We start from the raw sequence: 14,990 nt of genomic DNA, 5'->3' as shown, positions 1-14,990 counted from the left end.
TAAGTGATTGTGTATAAAATAACTCCGAATAAGTATTTTTTTAAATATTTTATAATTCATGCAAGAGGTTAAGATATCTATTCTTTATTATGTATTTTTTTGGATAGGAAGTAATTGGAAATGATGTAATCTTTACTGATAGAAAGTCATGCGGGCTGAGGAGCAGATGAAAATTAGAAGTTAGAAAATGACCTTGCTCGACATTGTCCGATGGTTGATCCCGCAATGTACATTGACCCGTCAGCTTCAAATCACAAAGAATAATGAAATCCTCATTTACCTGCACGTTCAACATATTTCAGGCCAAAGTTTTTATCTTTAGATTTACGGGAGATCTCTAAAATGACAAGGAGGAGGAATAAAAATAAAAATAAAAATTGAAGGGAATTGTGTTCGCCTTTTTTAAAATCTTTTAATACAACTGTTTATTGAAAAGAAGAAATCACTCAGTTGTGTCAATCAGTTAAATCGCTACACTAATGTTGAGAGATCGCCATAAATTTTAAAAACATAACTTTAGATCCTTTAATGGATTATAAATATTGACCTGAACACAGAGTTCAAATGCGTTTTGAAATAAAATTTCCAGGATTTGTTCAAATACAAGTTAGTGTGCAAATTTTATCAACCCATGGAAGGGAACAGAACATTATTGCCAATTATCAAATTTTAGTTTCATCACGTTGAATTCAAGCCCATAATAGGCTCATAAAGTGTATAAAATTCATGGTTTTACTTTTAATACGAAAGCTTATAAACATGTCCATAAAACATCAGTATTATTGAACAGATGTATTTGTAGGTTAACAGAAGGGGTATAAATTATGAAAGGAAGAAAAAGAAGAGTTATGAAACATATCAGTGTAAACAAAGAGTTGAACTGGCCATTACTGACCTGATGCCAACAATAAAAGCACCTCGTATTGTTAGTGAGGTAATCACAAAAAGTTTCAGACACGGAGTGGGTGTTATTATTTTTACTTCATCAACAGTGTTTTTATTATAGAAAATATAACCAAATAACTTCCTAGCTCTGATGGAAAGAAAATTCGGGAGCATTAAACACGATATTATTCAGCCATTTGTGTTTGACATGAGCATATATTATTAGCGTTGTAATCCAGTTAACTCCTGTCAATATACGACATGCGAGATTTTATTTACAAATACAACCCACGAAATCCTGTCTCCTTATTTTGACTGAAACTTGCGCTATTATTCCACGTATCGTGAATTACCATGCTGCAAGTTATTTACATCATGCATGCCTTAAAATTTCAAAGGTTTGAGGTAAGCCAAATATAATAGAGATCGGAGCATAATTGCTGTAAAACATTTTTATATAGTTGCAGTAATTGGGAGAAAGAAGGGGTATGACTCATTAAAAGAAAGTGCACTTTCATTTTGACATAATGTTGTTACGGCTACAGCGGAAAAATAAATAAAAAAACAACGAAATTTTATTATTTATTTATTTGGGTTTTGCTCTATTTAGAAAAGGCGCCGCATAAATATTAAAATATAAAAGCTTTGGCTTTAGCTACGGATATGAAATGAATTCACGATTTATAGATTCAGCGTTTCGTCAAAAGGAGCATATTGGTCTGTTTTAATTCGCGAAATAATGATAAGGCTGTAAAGCGTAGAACCAATCCAGACATTATGTTACTTTGAGATTCCGTATTAACAGTTATGAAGATGTAATGGTTAACATAGACGTCATCCGCCGTCTGCCCATTTGTCACTGGGTGTTTCGCCCCTTATCTTGGTACACCCTCTACTTGGTGGGACAGGTAGTGATGATCAGTCACTATCTCGTCCATGTTGGCTTCAAAGTTGAATTACTGCGTCGTAGGCACGTCTTCCAACCCCGCTCTCTACATTCGTGACAAAGTCTTGGTATTACCCCTACCTTTGCTCGTATGCCACCTCACTTCTCTCTTCAATGGGGAATGTTAGCTCCACCAGAGCATTAAAATCAGCATGAACCTTCAAATAAAACCCTATAAAATTCGAAACAGTAGATTATGATTTTAGGTCAAACAAAAAACAAAGATACTAGTTGACTGTTGACTGATTACGCGACGCATAATATAAACTGTGTTTTATTATTACAATTACATCGTCTATTGTCAGTTTGCAGGACTGTTATTTTTTAGAGTTGGAACCTTGTTATGAACTTGTTATGAAAACACGTGTATAATGAAAGAAATTAACGCAAGCTCCATTTTCCTTCTCGGACAATTTATATAATGAGATTCTATCATTTACTTGGCAAGTTTTTCCTTGTGAACAATCGTGAGCAAGCTAATCGTATTTCATATTAGTTTTAAAGAAATATTTAAAAACATGTGCATTCCTTCTCAAATCAAGATCACAACAGAACAACACCATCAGAAAGACCACAACCATCATCACCACCACCGACACCACCACCACCGCCGCCATTAGTATGGAGTGCAAATCTGAATCAGAGTGTTTTTTCATTAAACCGTTTCTATTCCACGATAACAGATGCAGTTGCAGTTGCTTATTGTGACCTCCCAAAATGGCAGATGTGGCTGATCCAGCCGCTCCTTCCGGTCATGTCGGCTGCTGCTAATGACGGTTGTATATGAAATGTTTATCACCGATCTATCGCACGTGGTGCATCTTCTGTTTTCATCGCCCTCATTTAACAGAAATTATATTTTTTATCTTTGCCTATGCATTTTACAAAAATGTTGAATGAGCTTCAAATAAAGTGCTAATGTCTTTCCTACTTCGGTTATACTAGTTTCTTTGCTGTTTACGTTTATTTCAAGGTCTCCTTATTTTACACCTTTAAGGTATAGTGCTTTGTCTATCTTGTTTATGCTTGGCAGTACTGAGTTCAGCTGTTTAATGTCTTCTAGTAACTGCGATGCCCTTGGATGGGGATGTGCTACCTGGCGGCGGAAACGTGTTCTGTGGTGTATTCTGTATTTGATACAACTGCGGAAAAAATAATTTATTATCTTTGTCTATAATTGTCTTTTTATTGTTCTTAATGCACTTTATTTTATTAAGCTTAAGTGTTCTTATCCCACTTCAAAAACCGGTTTTCTAGGCTTACATTTCAATGGAGAAATTGATATATTTTGTTTTTCCCTCTACTTTTACTGTGACTTTCGGCAGCAACTATTTCCAATATCATTATTTAAATTTCACCCTTAATCACTTTTAAATTTTCCCCGGGTGGGGGAAATATGTAACCAGATGTGCCTTTATTGCGAGTGTTAGTGTGTCCGTCTTTAGTGAAGTGTAATCGGCAGTGTGATTGAGTTTCAATTACCTATTATCCTGTTATGACAGTAAACACCTTTTACTCTAACAAATAAGTTACATTCACGGCCATTGCACAATGGATTGAATCCTTCGTTTCCTTTCCTTTCTTCTTGACTATTGACTTGCCTATCGATAAAGACATTTCCATTTACATCTATGTTTTACTTTGATGAAAATATAATAAAAAACTTTTACAACATAGAAATATTTTTTCTCTTTTCAATTGTCTTGTGTCTAATTTGTATGTCGGTTGTTATTGTGTGTTAATGTACTTATGTATTTTGTATTTGCCTATTTTTCACATAATAATGCTCTTGAAATACTATTTGTTTCTTATAAGTTTTCATATACTATTATTTATATCGAGCCCGAAACGGCTTATATAGATAAAGCCCCACAAGCTGTTTGGAGCCAAATAATGTGAGTATTTTAGAAATCAGTCACAAATATGATTAAGATGCAGTCCCGACTAAACTTGTTTTAAATCAATCGTCAAACAACTTGTATTATACAGGTACTTGAATGTTAAACAAACAAACAAATATTTATATATGAACAGAATATGACATTTTTCAAATTTAGCAACATTGACTTTTTATAAGCTTTTATTAAGGTGTACTTCACAATTTGATCTTTAAGCAAACTAACATTTCATTAATATCGCTTTAACATAATTAAATTGCGTTTTATTGCAATTTGAATTCACGATAGTCGTCCAAGCAATACTTTCTGGTATATGCACATATATTCAATAGGATAGTAAAACACGATGAAGTAACGACTTACACTTAAGGTAAAACTTATTAAACAATTTCATAGTGTATACGTAATAAAAAGCACTTGAAATTAACTTAATATCATATTACCTGTAAGCATACACTCGACTACATTTATACGAGCTTGAGAATAAGGTAAACGAAGCATATCGATTTCAGAATGAATGAAATTAAGTTTGATTTTTTCTCACCCGTATTGAACGCAATAGTCGCAGTTCAATGCCTGCTTACTACACTAGACAGAGCTTTAACGGACATTCGTTTAACTACGTTTTGCACAAAATTCAAATGATGTACATTTGTCTTCACTTTAAGTTTTGTAAATGCATTTAAACATTCGACCCATACTGTAAGACACATATTATTAATACTCTTATATAGCTTTATTAAAATGTATAAGTTTTGACGAAATAATTTTACACGTTCAAGCTAATTGCTATTCGTAAGTTCACTTTAAAACTAACCGCGTTTGCAGACAGTTTGTGTCTGTCATCTTGGGAACTGTTTATATTTGATATCTAATATATTGCATCTGCATGCCTAGATGAATTGAAAGGGGGGAATTTGACACACAGGTAAAATTCAGTTCGTGTGACATTAGGCAAGGAAAATGCGTATTCTCACTAATAACACTAACATCGAAACTCAGATAAACACATTTATTTTAATGAAACCTCCTTATCCCAAAGCCCCAGTAGCATGCCATTTTACCAAATCGTCGCATTCTTACTGTTGTCGCTTTGTTCAAATGTTTTCGATGAAGGTTTATGATTAACAGCGTTGATATATATATTTCTCGGCAACTGGTTAACAAACGTTTTTGGGGCAGACTGATTTGATTCAGAACTAGTATTTCTATAAAACAAACTATTCTTTGTTAATTACCACCAAGGGTGCGCACTGATTGCATATTGCAAAGCAAAACTGCATTATATCCTTTAATACAAGAAGTTGATAGAAGAAAACATATATTGAACGCATTACCATTACGTGAAGGTTTCTTGCAGCAATGCGCTCCTCCTGGTAGAATCAGACTGAATGAATACAAATCAATCTTAAAGGGCTAGTCCAGGGGTTCGGTATAGCTATTATAACTTTTGCACACTCGTCTGTGTTTGCTTACATCCCAATGATTTCAAAACTGGAAACGGGTTCTTTGGTTGACACTCAAATCTTTTTTCCTCTGTGAAGTGATTAACGAAGGGAAACGATACATGTATAAGTGAAAGTCTTCTGACACCGCTTATAAAATTTGATGTCGATACACGTGTGGTGTAACAGCCATACAGAATAGTTTTGTCATATTGAATTTATGAAAGTTTGAATTTGACCTTTCAAGGGCGAAACCCAAATATTTATCACGACACTGCTAATTTCTTGAATATGTAGCTTGTTTTGTTTCCTTCATGTCCTCGCTTGTGACTGTTAACTAACCCTGTTAATATAAAAAGATACTATTTGGACAAGTGTGAGGTTATAGTACACATGAGACTTACACTAGTTAAAAAAGGCGCTATATAAACTAGTTTGAGCCCCCGGTAGGCTCGTGCTCTAGTGAACTCGTGTCTCACTGATCATTCCAAGGCGGTAATCCCATGATGTATCGGTAAAGATATCTAAATGCGTGTGTTGTATGTTTGTGTTGTGTATATTTGCGTCTGTGGAATTAATACGTTTTTGTCCCTAGTCCTTTGCCTCGTGCTTCTAAATGCTTTATGTTTTTTACTAAAATTGTCCAGTCCTATAAATTTATTTTGTACTTTGAATCTATTTAATTAAAACTGATGTACATGTTACAGAAATAATGCAGGTTTTGATTTACTGTAGCGTAAATATATAAGTTACACGTAAACGGGTAGTTAACACCTATAACTAGTTTACATCGTTTAGTGAAACGCGCAAAGGTTCTATCTTCTTCTTTTCTTGAGGTCACTTAGCTTAGCTTACGTTTCGACATGGATATCATCACACTGTATTATCAGCTATATCAATTACACCTGAATAACTTATAGCTATCTGTTAAATATGACTTGGGTAGAAAATAAATGATTTTGGGTTTGGGAGGTACATGTATCAATTCAACAAATTTAGTTTAAAAGGTGTTTAGTTACCAAAATCTGTAAAGGTTTAATCGACCAGCTGTCTATGTGTCAAGTTAACCTTATTTAAGAATATACGAAAGGAATGTTTATTATCAGAACAATTAAATATGTATGTTCGACTGATCTGATTTAGAAGAAGTGAACTCATGAATAATGGTTCTAGTGTTTCTTAATTCTTGAATGAAATTTTGGACTAAAAAGGTAAGTTCTATCATTTTGTTTAAGTTTTTTGAGATAAACACTGTATACATTTATTTATATACACGTAAACAAAGTTTTCTTGCATCCTTGTATGCTTGGGCATTACATGATCTTCAAGATTTATACTGATCACAATTCTAAACTTACCCTCATCATGTTTCTCTTACTGCAGAAGTAAAATTATTTGAATAATATATCATTGATTTAAAGAGATTTAAATGTCTTTATATTTACCATTTACTAACTCTATACTTTTTTTCTCAATACTTTATTTAAACATCAAAACCATTCAGTTTGAATGTAATTGTAAAGTGTAAATAGATTTAACAGGAAGAATAAATGCGCTAAAATTCATAAAAAGACTGTTTTGGCAATTTGCCTGGTATTGTTATAATGATAACAACTGTACCACATATCAGCTGAATTGCGCATGTTAAGATTACTAAAGTGTCCTTTGTACGAAACTATTGAGTCCAGTGTAGATATTGGTTTGCTATACGAAATAAACTTGTGTCATATTTTGGAATGGCGCCAGCATTTGGTATAGATAAAACAACTTCAATTTAAACGGACAAGTAAGGTTAAGTCGGTTTTATTCAGTTATTTGTTAAAAATGGATTATTTAAAGATAATATGTGCCATGAAATAATGTCCGCCGTGCTGATTGTCCTTTGTTAAGGAATAAGTGCGTAAATGATTGCTCAGATTCAGACATTAAAGGGCCAGTCGGCTTTTAGAACGATTACGCAATCATTGAAGTTAATAAGACATAAAAGCAAGTACTACTGAATATTGACATGGATCAGTATGATATTGAAATATTGTCAACGTCTATCCTTTTCTTGTAGCAACTAATAATGGAAACCGTTAAGCAGTTCGATTTGCCACCGGAGGCGTATCCAAGATACCGGTTTACGTGTCAGCATGTTCAGCGACTAAACAGAAAAAGCCACAAACTCATTAAAAAATGTGGCATTTCAAACGATTCACCGCCAGAATTCGGAAATGTTATTGTCAACGTATTTTGTCGAAAAGACGAAAATCTTCTTGAACTACAACACATTCATTTTAAAGAATTGGATAAAGACAAAGTTATTGAAACGCATATGTCGATGAAAAGGTTTAAGAAAAAAGTTTTTACGAACATGAAAGAAGGATTCAAAACGCCCATCATATTTGTTGCGTCATCAAACGCATACAGCAAATCGAGAGAAATACCGGAATTCTTTGGACGTTTGGTAATATTAATCAATGATAATCCGACGAGCCAAAAGGATTACTCGAAGGCCGGAGACGCACATATCTGGGTTTCAACGAAGGAATCATTTGCAGAAGATGCTAGTGACATGCTCGAAATGTATGTACTAGGTCATGTCAAGGAAAGAACTGAACTACTATATGTGATGTCTAACGCATGTAATAACAGAGATTATTTTAACAAACTTAACAAGTTCAACATGTCTGGAGCAAAAACACCAGTCACTCCAATTAAAATGACAAAGACATTCTACGGAGAAGACGCAGCTATGTCCAGCAGCTTTGATCGACAGGGTATTTATATTTCATCCCTAAATAATGAAACATAAATGCAATCAAACATTAATTTGAATGCATCTTTAACCGCTGGGTGATGTATCGTTGATGGTCATGTTTACCATAATTGATTTACTTTACAACACTGTATACGCAAGATCATGTCTGGCTACCATTATCACGATTTGTATTGCAAACATACTAATTAAAACATGTGTTTTTTTTTTCAGTAAGCATGGATGTTCGTGGCTTTTTGACAGTTACTCCAGACGAACATTTACAACTTGTCGATGATCTTCGACAGTCAATACTAGACCTACATGGAGAAATATTGTGTATGTACGCACGCAGCAACGTACACGAGAGTGAAAAGCCTAAATCCAGGAACATCGGAACAAAAGTGGACCATTGCGTATGTAGTATTAATACTTCGTTCTGCCTTTCTTTTTGTATACATAGAAGGCATTTCCAGCTATTGTATTGCTACAAACTTGATCTAAAATCGTGTGATTGAGTAGCATTGATGTAATTCCATCCTATTTTGACAGAAAGTTTAGAAAAATGACTTAATGTGTGCCAAGGTAATCATTTTTATTAATAAAACAAGTTGAATTCTATTAACTCTAAATTCTTGTTTCAGATTGCTGATGCAATATTTAACGAGGTTGAAGAAATCAAAACGATGGGAAACAGGTTCGGAACATTTGTATTCTTTGTAGAAAATGCTGAAAGATACGACGAAGAACAAAAACAACAAGTAATACATAGACTAAATGAGTGTCTTGAAAAAAAGACCATTCATCTAGGCAATTATCTTGTAAGATTTGGCACAAAAGAAATTAGGTTGAGTGACAACATCTGTAGAGTAGGGAGTAAGGTTGTCACTGCAGGATCCAGTTTTGGGACTTTGGGTGGTTTTGCAGAACAATTCGAAGGTATAGTTACGAGCACATGCGCTATCACAGCAAAACATGTTGTAGAAAACCCCGACCTGAAGGTTTTCAAAATTGAGCGTGCGAATAGAAAGGATACCATCGTAGCCAATATTCTAAGGCCAAGGCAAGACCTAGTTCAGCTTTATCCTGTTGATATTTGCGCAGCACGGATTATGGAGAAAGATATGACAGTATGCAGAAAAAAGCAAAGGAATGCTGATTTTGAAGAAAGCGAAAGCAATGTGCTAACATTCGAAGGACAAGACAGAAGTGAACTTCAAGGTTTACCTGTACACATTTGGGGAGCGACCTCGAATCCCGGACACGGAAAAATAACCGTTGCAAACTTATACGAAAAACATCAAAAATATATGGTCGGAATAGAAGATTTAGAAACATCCAGTGATTCTGATGAAGAAGGTGCGTCAGCTGGAGCTTCACATACCACTGGTAACCTGGTATTCGCGAAAGAGGGAGATAGCGGGGCTATAGTTTGTGCCGATCAGTTTATCAGAGGCAAGACTGCTGTTAATGCCATTTCAATTCTAACTGGTGAGAAAACGCATGATGATGAACGAAGAGTAAGAGCGAAGAGCAACAGTGCTACACAAGATGAACAAAACTACACAGTGACTCCGAATACACCAACAACAAAGGGCAAGAAGATGTATGTGTCCTTTCAGCTTGAGGAAGGTTTACGGCAACTGAGTCAGATGCACAACTGTGATTTTGAGTTCTGTTGAGTCTGCCAGCATGTGAACATATTAGATGAAATATTAAATGTTTGTGTTTAATATTAGTGACTGTTGAATTAAAAATGTTTTTGATAGTTACTTCTTAACTAAAATTAACATTATTATTTTGTTTTATTTAACCTTTTTGTACGTATTTGTATAAGCTCAAGTATATATACTCTTTAGTAAGACTTATTTTAAACGAAATAATGTCAGTATGATGCATTGTTTTGATTATGCAAGTCCATTTAAACTTACACTATTAATTTGGAGTTGTGCTCGTTAAAGATACATCTTGTTACTTTGTATTTTTGATTTTTGTTACATTAAACGGAGCATACATGTGTAATCGGTTTGTTTTAAAAATATGTTTGTTTTTATTTGTAAGACATACTTATCATTCATTAAAAGGTATGCGTACTGATATTTTCACCATTTAAGTGTATCAAAGACTTTATGAATGACATTGAAAGTATTAAAAAAATATATTCAATCATTATTGGAAGGTTAAGGCAGTTGAATGTTTGCATAAAAGAGAGTATTGATCTTGATTTATTGCTTTTGATCGATATGAAAACTAAATATAGATATAATAGAGCATTCAAAACAATAAAAATGTTATAGGGTGTTATTTTTCAATATTTACACCTGAGTTTCAATTTCTTAAATGAGCTGCCTTTCGGCAATTGCGAATATTTATTGATGACCGCAACAATTTCAGATATATTCGGATCGCGAATCATCGCATAACAATATACATCTGACCCTAAATCTAACAATGCCGTACCTGCATTTTATTTGTTCTTGGATGTCTTTCTTTAAAGTCCTTAATTGTGTAGACACATTTTTACTAAGATCTAATCTGGCCATTACTTTTGCTTCATTAATTTCTGTGAGTTCAAATAATGATAAGAGTGGCTAAATCTACAGCATAAGGGAAGTTAAAAAATGTTTAGTTTTAAACACATGTCTCTATCACTTAAATACTGTTTAAAACTAATGCGGTGTGAACGAGAAACACATTGAAAAATGTTCTTCTTTTGTAATTTGAGCTTTTCAGATCTTGATTGCAAGTAAGCTACACTCGTACGAATCTAGCCACACTATCCATTTTATGAGCTTATTATTACAATGAAAACAACAGTAGCCTGATAAGAAAACAGCAACAGTTTGGGCATATATTAAAGTGCGTAACAAGGTTATCCATATGCATTTTGATAAGATAAGAGCAACAATATGGGCATATATTATATCGCATAACAATTTTATCTATATGCATTTTACCGGTACGTTTTCCGATAATGGTCCGAAGACTTAAGACCCATGATAAGATAAGAGCAACAATTTGGGCATATATTATATTGCGTGACAATGTTATCTATATGCATTTTAGCGGTACGTGTTTCAATAATGGTCCGAATACTTGAGACCCCTGATAATATAAGAACAACAATTTGGGCATATATTATTAAGCATAACAATGCTGTTTATATGCATTTTAGCGGTACGTTTTCCGATAATGGTCCGAAGACTTAAGACCCATGATAAGATAGGAGCAACAATTTGGGCATATATTATTAAGCGTAACAATGTTATCTATATGCATTTTAGCGGTACGTTTTCCGATAATGGTCCGAATACTTAAGACCCAAGGACTAGTATCACTAAATAACACCGCGTGGCAATTTATTGAAATGCTTTATACACATGTGCAGTTTTCCTTTCTTCACATTTCATGTTTGTTGTCTATCATTAAACTATGGACTGATTACGGTGGTTATCTCGTGGTCTTTTGATGACGCAATTTCAGTATCAACGTACGTCATTGTAGATGAACAATAGGAAGAAAGGAATCATGTCTGTTTGTGAATGGTTAAATAATACGCCTTATTTCCTATGACTGTATCATTTAAATAATTTGGCCATTCGGCTTGTAATCTTTACGTTAATAGTCAATACTTGAGTCAACAACAATCGGCTATCTACTACTGCATCATTTTAAATTTGAAATTTCTACCGTGAAAGAATAACAATAAGTTATTAAGTTTATTAAGGTAGCCCCATCGATACTGATCATGCACAGCAGTATTAAAAAATCTAACTGATTGCAAATTCAATACGGCATTAACATTTTGCACCCTTACAATTGCGCTTGCTTTAAAGTGCAAATTCTAGAAATAGTTGTCAGTACTTTTACGAATTAACAAGCCGTTGCGTACACATTCTATTTGCAGCGTGTGAATTCCAAATTGCTTCTCGCCGCAGGTCGAAACATGTTTGGCCTGTTCTGTTGCATATTGATGATACACCCTGGAATCTCAATGACCTTGACCTACTCGATTTCTATCGCATTAAAGGTCCCTATTCGACCTATTCCCGCCCTTTAATGTAATCATTTGAAATATGACAAAACACACGTACTAAGAAGAGCATTGCGGCCTGGAGGAAACGATAGTCAGGTTATCGGAACCCTTGTGCGTTTATTGATTGATTTAAAGGCCTAGTTTAAGCCATCTATAAGTGACAAAACAAAAAAACGTGTATTAGTAGACAAACTCTGTTAATTGATCTCAATCTAATTTCCTAATTGGCTTATCTGATCTCCAATCTGGGTATACTGCTGTGCAGTTTACAATGTTTTATCATAAAAAAATGGACCCTAAATGGCCCTGAGCCAATAAACCAATACACAGGAAATTAGCCCCTACTGTGACACCAGTGCGATTAGCAGATGATGCACAGCAGGGGATTATCATGCCAAACATTCCTTAAACTAGGCCTTTAAGGAAGAATGTTGAGCATTCGAACAACCATTGGTACGATATGAGCTGCTTTTTACGAATTTAATTTTCATTGGGCATTTAAAGTGTTCAGGGAATCTAAACCCAAACACTCTATAATCGCCGTAACATCGGTTCATATAAAAGCTTAATATGGGGCAGAAAAGAAAACAATAAATAAATTCGGTCCAGCATGAACCAGTAATGTTCATACAAGGTAAACAAATGTATTAAGCACTATGTGTCTGTACTTGATTAGCGCAAAAACACTTTTTGACCTTCGGTTTGTACCGATGAGTTGTAAGTATCTTAATGAAATACAACTGCGCCTACAATGGACCAGAGTTGGACCTTCAAAATAAGTATTAGCGAGGAATACTATGCTGGAATTCGATAACCACTTAGACGTCCTCCGAAATAAGCCAATGAATGGAGTGTTAAAATTGTAGCCGCATTACAGATTCGCCCTTAAAATGTTTCATAATATTAAGAGTACCAAGCGATACATGCATCTACCCTTTGGTTTTGCATTGCTCTTTATGTTACTGGTTGCATAGATTAAAGAGATAGTTTTCAGATGTATGTAATGACATCGTTGTAATTTAATCATATCAAGAATTTCAAGATAGGATTTCAAATACCTTATAGTCAATTATGCACTGTATAGGGAAGATAATAGAATATAATAATAAAGTAGCGACACATTATTTCCAATTTAATCTAGTTATTGTTCCTGATACTGTTAATAGACGCAGTTTAAGAATGATTATTTTACTTTATAAGGGTAGGTAGTAACGCTCCTAGGTAGCGTGAAACATGGGCGTGTATACCACTCACAATAAATATGTATCACCTAGAATTTAAACTTCCTTATACTGGCCTTAAAGCTGCACTCTCACAGATTGACCGTTTTGACAACTTCGAACATTTTGATATTTCCGTCCGAATATTAAAGTGACACTCTTATTCAATACATAGGCATGCATAACAAACATAAATTTTGAGTGATACACCATTAACTATTTACTAAATAATGCATTTATGGAAAATACAAATTACTGATAGCAATATTGCAACCATGTATTTAAAAGCTGAAAACGTCTTTAATGTTTCATGGCTCAAAGCGTTCCTAACGATTTAAGATAAAATGCATAAAACATCATTTTTATAACTTAAATATAAAATTATGCGATGTTCGTTTTTGTCAACAGCCTTTTTTACTAGTTTCCATGCATGTTTGCATAAATAAATCGTTCCAAAACAAAAAATAAAACAGTTGACAAAACGTTCAATCTATGAGAGTGCAGCTTTAACAGGTCTCGCTCATGTTTTATGGACCATTGCTTCCGGTAAGGCCAAAAAAAAATACCTGTGTTTCCGGTAACCCGACCGACCCTATTTTTTCCTCGCCGACCCTAATCTTTTTTAGGCATAAAAGTAAAAAATCAAAAATTAAATATATCGTCGTTATTTTCGTTGTTTTTCTGTCTCTGTTCCCGGAGAATAAACTTCCATTCCTGATCATGTATTACCGAGACGCTTTGTCGACAGGGAAACAAAATGGCGATGTTCGGCGATCCCTGTCCGATATCTTCAAATTGGCAAACGCATGTTTATGGTCCAAATACGTGGTTGTTCACAGGAGACATATTTTGCTGTCTTTAATGAAAACATTTAGAATATAGTTCGCAGTGTTATTTATCCATGTCCAAAATGGACTTTAATTTTTTACAATAAGCTTTCCGTATTCATGCAGGCTTCTTACGATTAGGCTTTCCGAACTCATGCAGGCTTAACTGCGAGGTTCACATTTCATTAATCGTTACATTAATTTATCCGCAGTTATCAATGGTTATTTATTTCGCCTAATTTAAGTCCCATCAACTGAAATTCGAACAAAAACCTGCGAAAGTTATAACTACACATTTATAGGAATGTGTCGGCTGCAGATCAAACGGTATAATTTTTGACGTCAGAGCACGAGCAGTAATAAGATCAAAGGCGCGTGATAGGAAAGGCCGTATGATACTATTTGATTGCCAGGATTTCGTCTAGGCTGGTAAGAAAATACCATACGATCGAAAAAATATAATAATCAATAATCGTCGTCTGGGAGTCTTAAAACAATGACCAAAATGTTTGAACTCACTACGAATATGAATGAAACTTTGATTGTTACGAGAAAAATGATAAATTATAATTAATAAAATAAGATACGTAAAATAAATCCATATCCGCGTTCACTTGTTCTATTATTCACCTACCTCCACATAAGAGAGCTCACAGTTGACAAGAAAATCGGCGAATTTCTTTAAGCAAATTAACAAATTTAGTTGATAAATGAGTGTTTCGCTCGAATATCATCATAGATTTGTAGAAATTGGAGTGCTGAATTTGTTCTAAAAACCGATCGCGTCTAATAAAGGAGTATTGTATACAAAAAACACCAAATTTCATGGGCGAAATTGGCGGAAAAATACGGTAGTCGAAGGTAAGGAAATGATTTCAGACAATAACAATGCTGTTTCTTTCTGACTTTTTGTTAATAATGGAAAGCTTAGATATTATATAATTGATTTGATGCAACAGAATTTTGCATGAAATCGAAACTGTAAAAAAAAAA

At 34.2% G+C, this 14,990-nt stretch overlaps 1 protein-coding gene across 2 annotated transcripts; it reads left to right on the top strand.

Moving 5' to 3' along the window:
* Positions 1-6,103: 6,103 nt before the first annotated feature.
* LOC128206406 (uncharacterized) lies at positions 6,104-9,936 on the top strand. Of its 2 annotated transcripts, none has more exons than XM_052908818.1 (4): positions 6,104-6,385; positions 7,234-7,936; positions 8,149-8,330; positions 8,559-9,936. In XM_052908818.1, exons 1-4 carry the CDS (start codon positions 6,365-6,367, stop codon positions 9,594-9,596), a joined length of 1,944 nt encoding a protein of 647 aa, XP_052764778.1. In that variant the 5' UTR covers positions 6,104-6,364; the 3' UTR covers positions 9,597-9,936. The 2 variants fall into 2 exon arrangements, with proteins under 2 accessions (XP_052764778.1, XP_052764779.1); XM_052908819.1 differs by lacking the exon at positions 6,104-6,385 and adding an exon at positions 6,799-6,965.
* Positions 9,937-14,990: the final 5,054 nt, after the last annotated feature.

The sequence above is a fragment of the Mya arenaria genome, chromosome 10 (assembly GCF_026914265.1).
Source record: "Mya arenaria isolate MELC-2E11 chromosome 10, ASM2691426v1".
In the NCBI taxonomy this organism is placed as follows: domain Eukaryota; kingdom Metazoa; phylum Mollusca; class Bivalvia; order Myida; family Myidae; genus Mya; species Mya arenaria.
This window is presented reverse-complemented; position numbering and strand designations above follow the sequence as displayed.

Bases quoted from the DNA above. Each gene is read 5' to 3' on its own strand.
- LOC128206406 (XM_052908818.1), top strand. From the start codon at position 6,365: ATGAAATTTTGGACTAAAAAG. The intron at 7,937-8,148 runs GTATTTATATTT...TTTTTTTTTCAG, and splicing joins CAGCAGCTTTGATCGACAGG to TAAGCATGGATGTTCGTGGC. The intron at 8,331-8,558 runs GTATGTAGTATT...TTCTTGTTTCAG, and splicing joins GAACAAAAGTGGACCATTGC to ATTGCTGATGCAATATTTAA.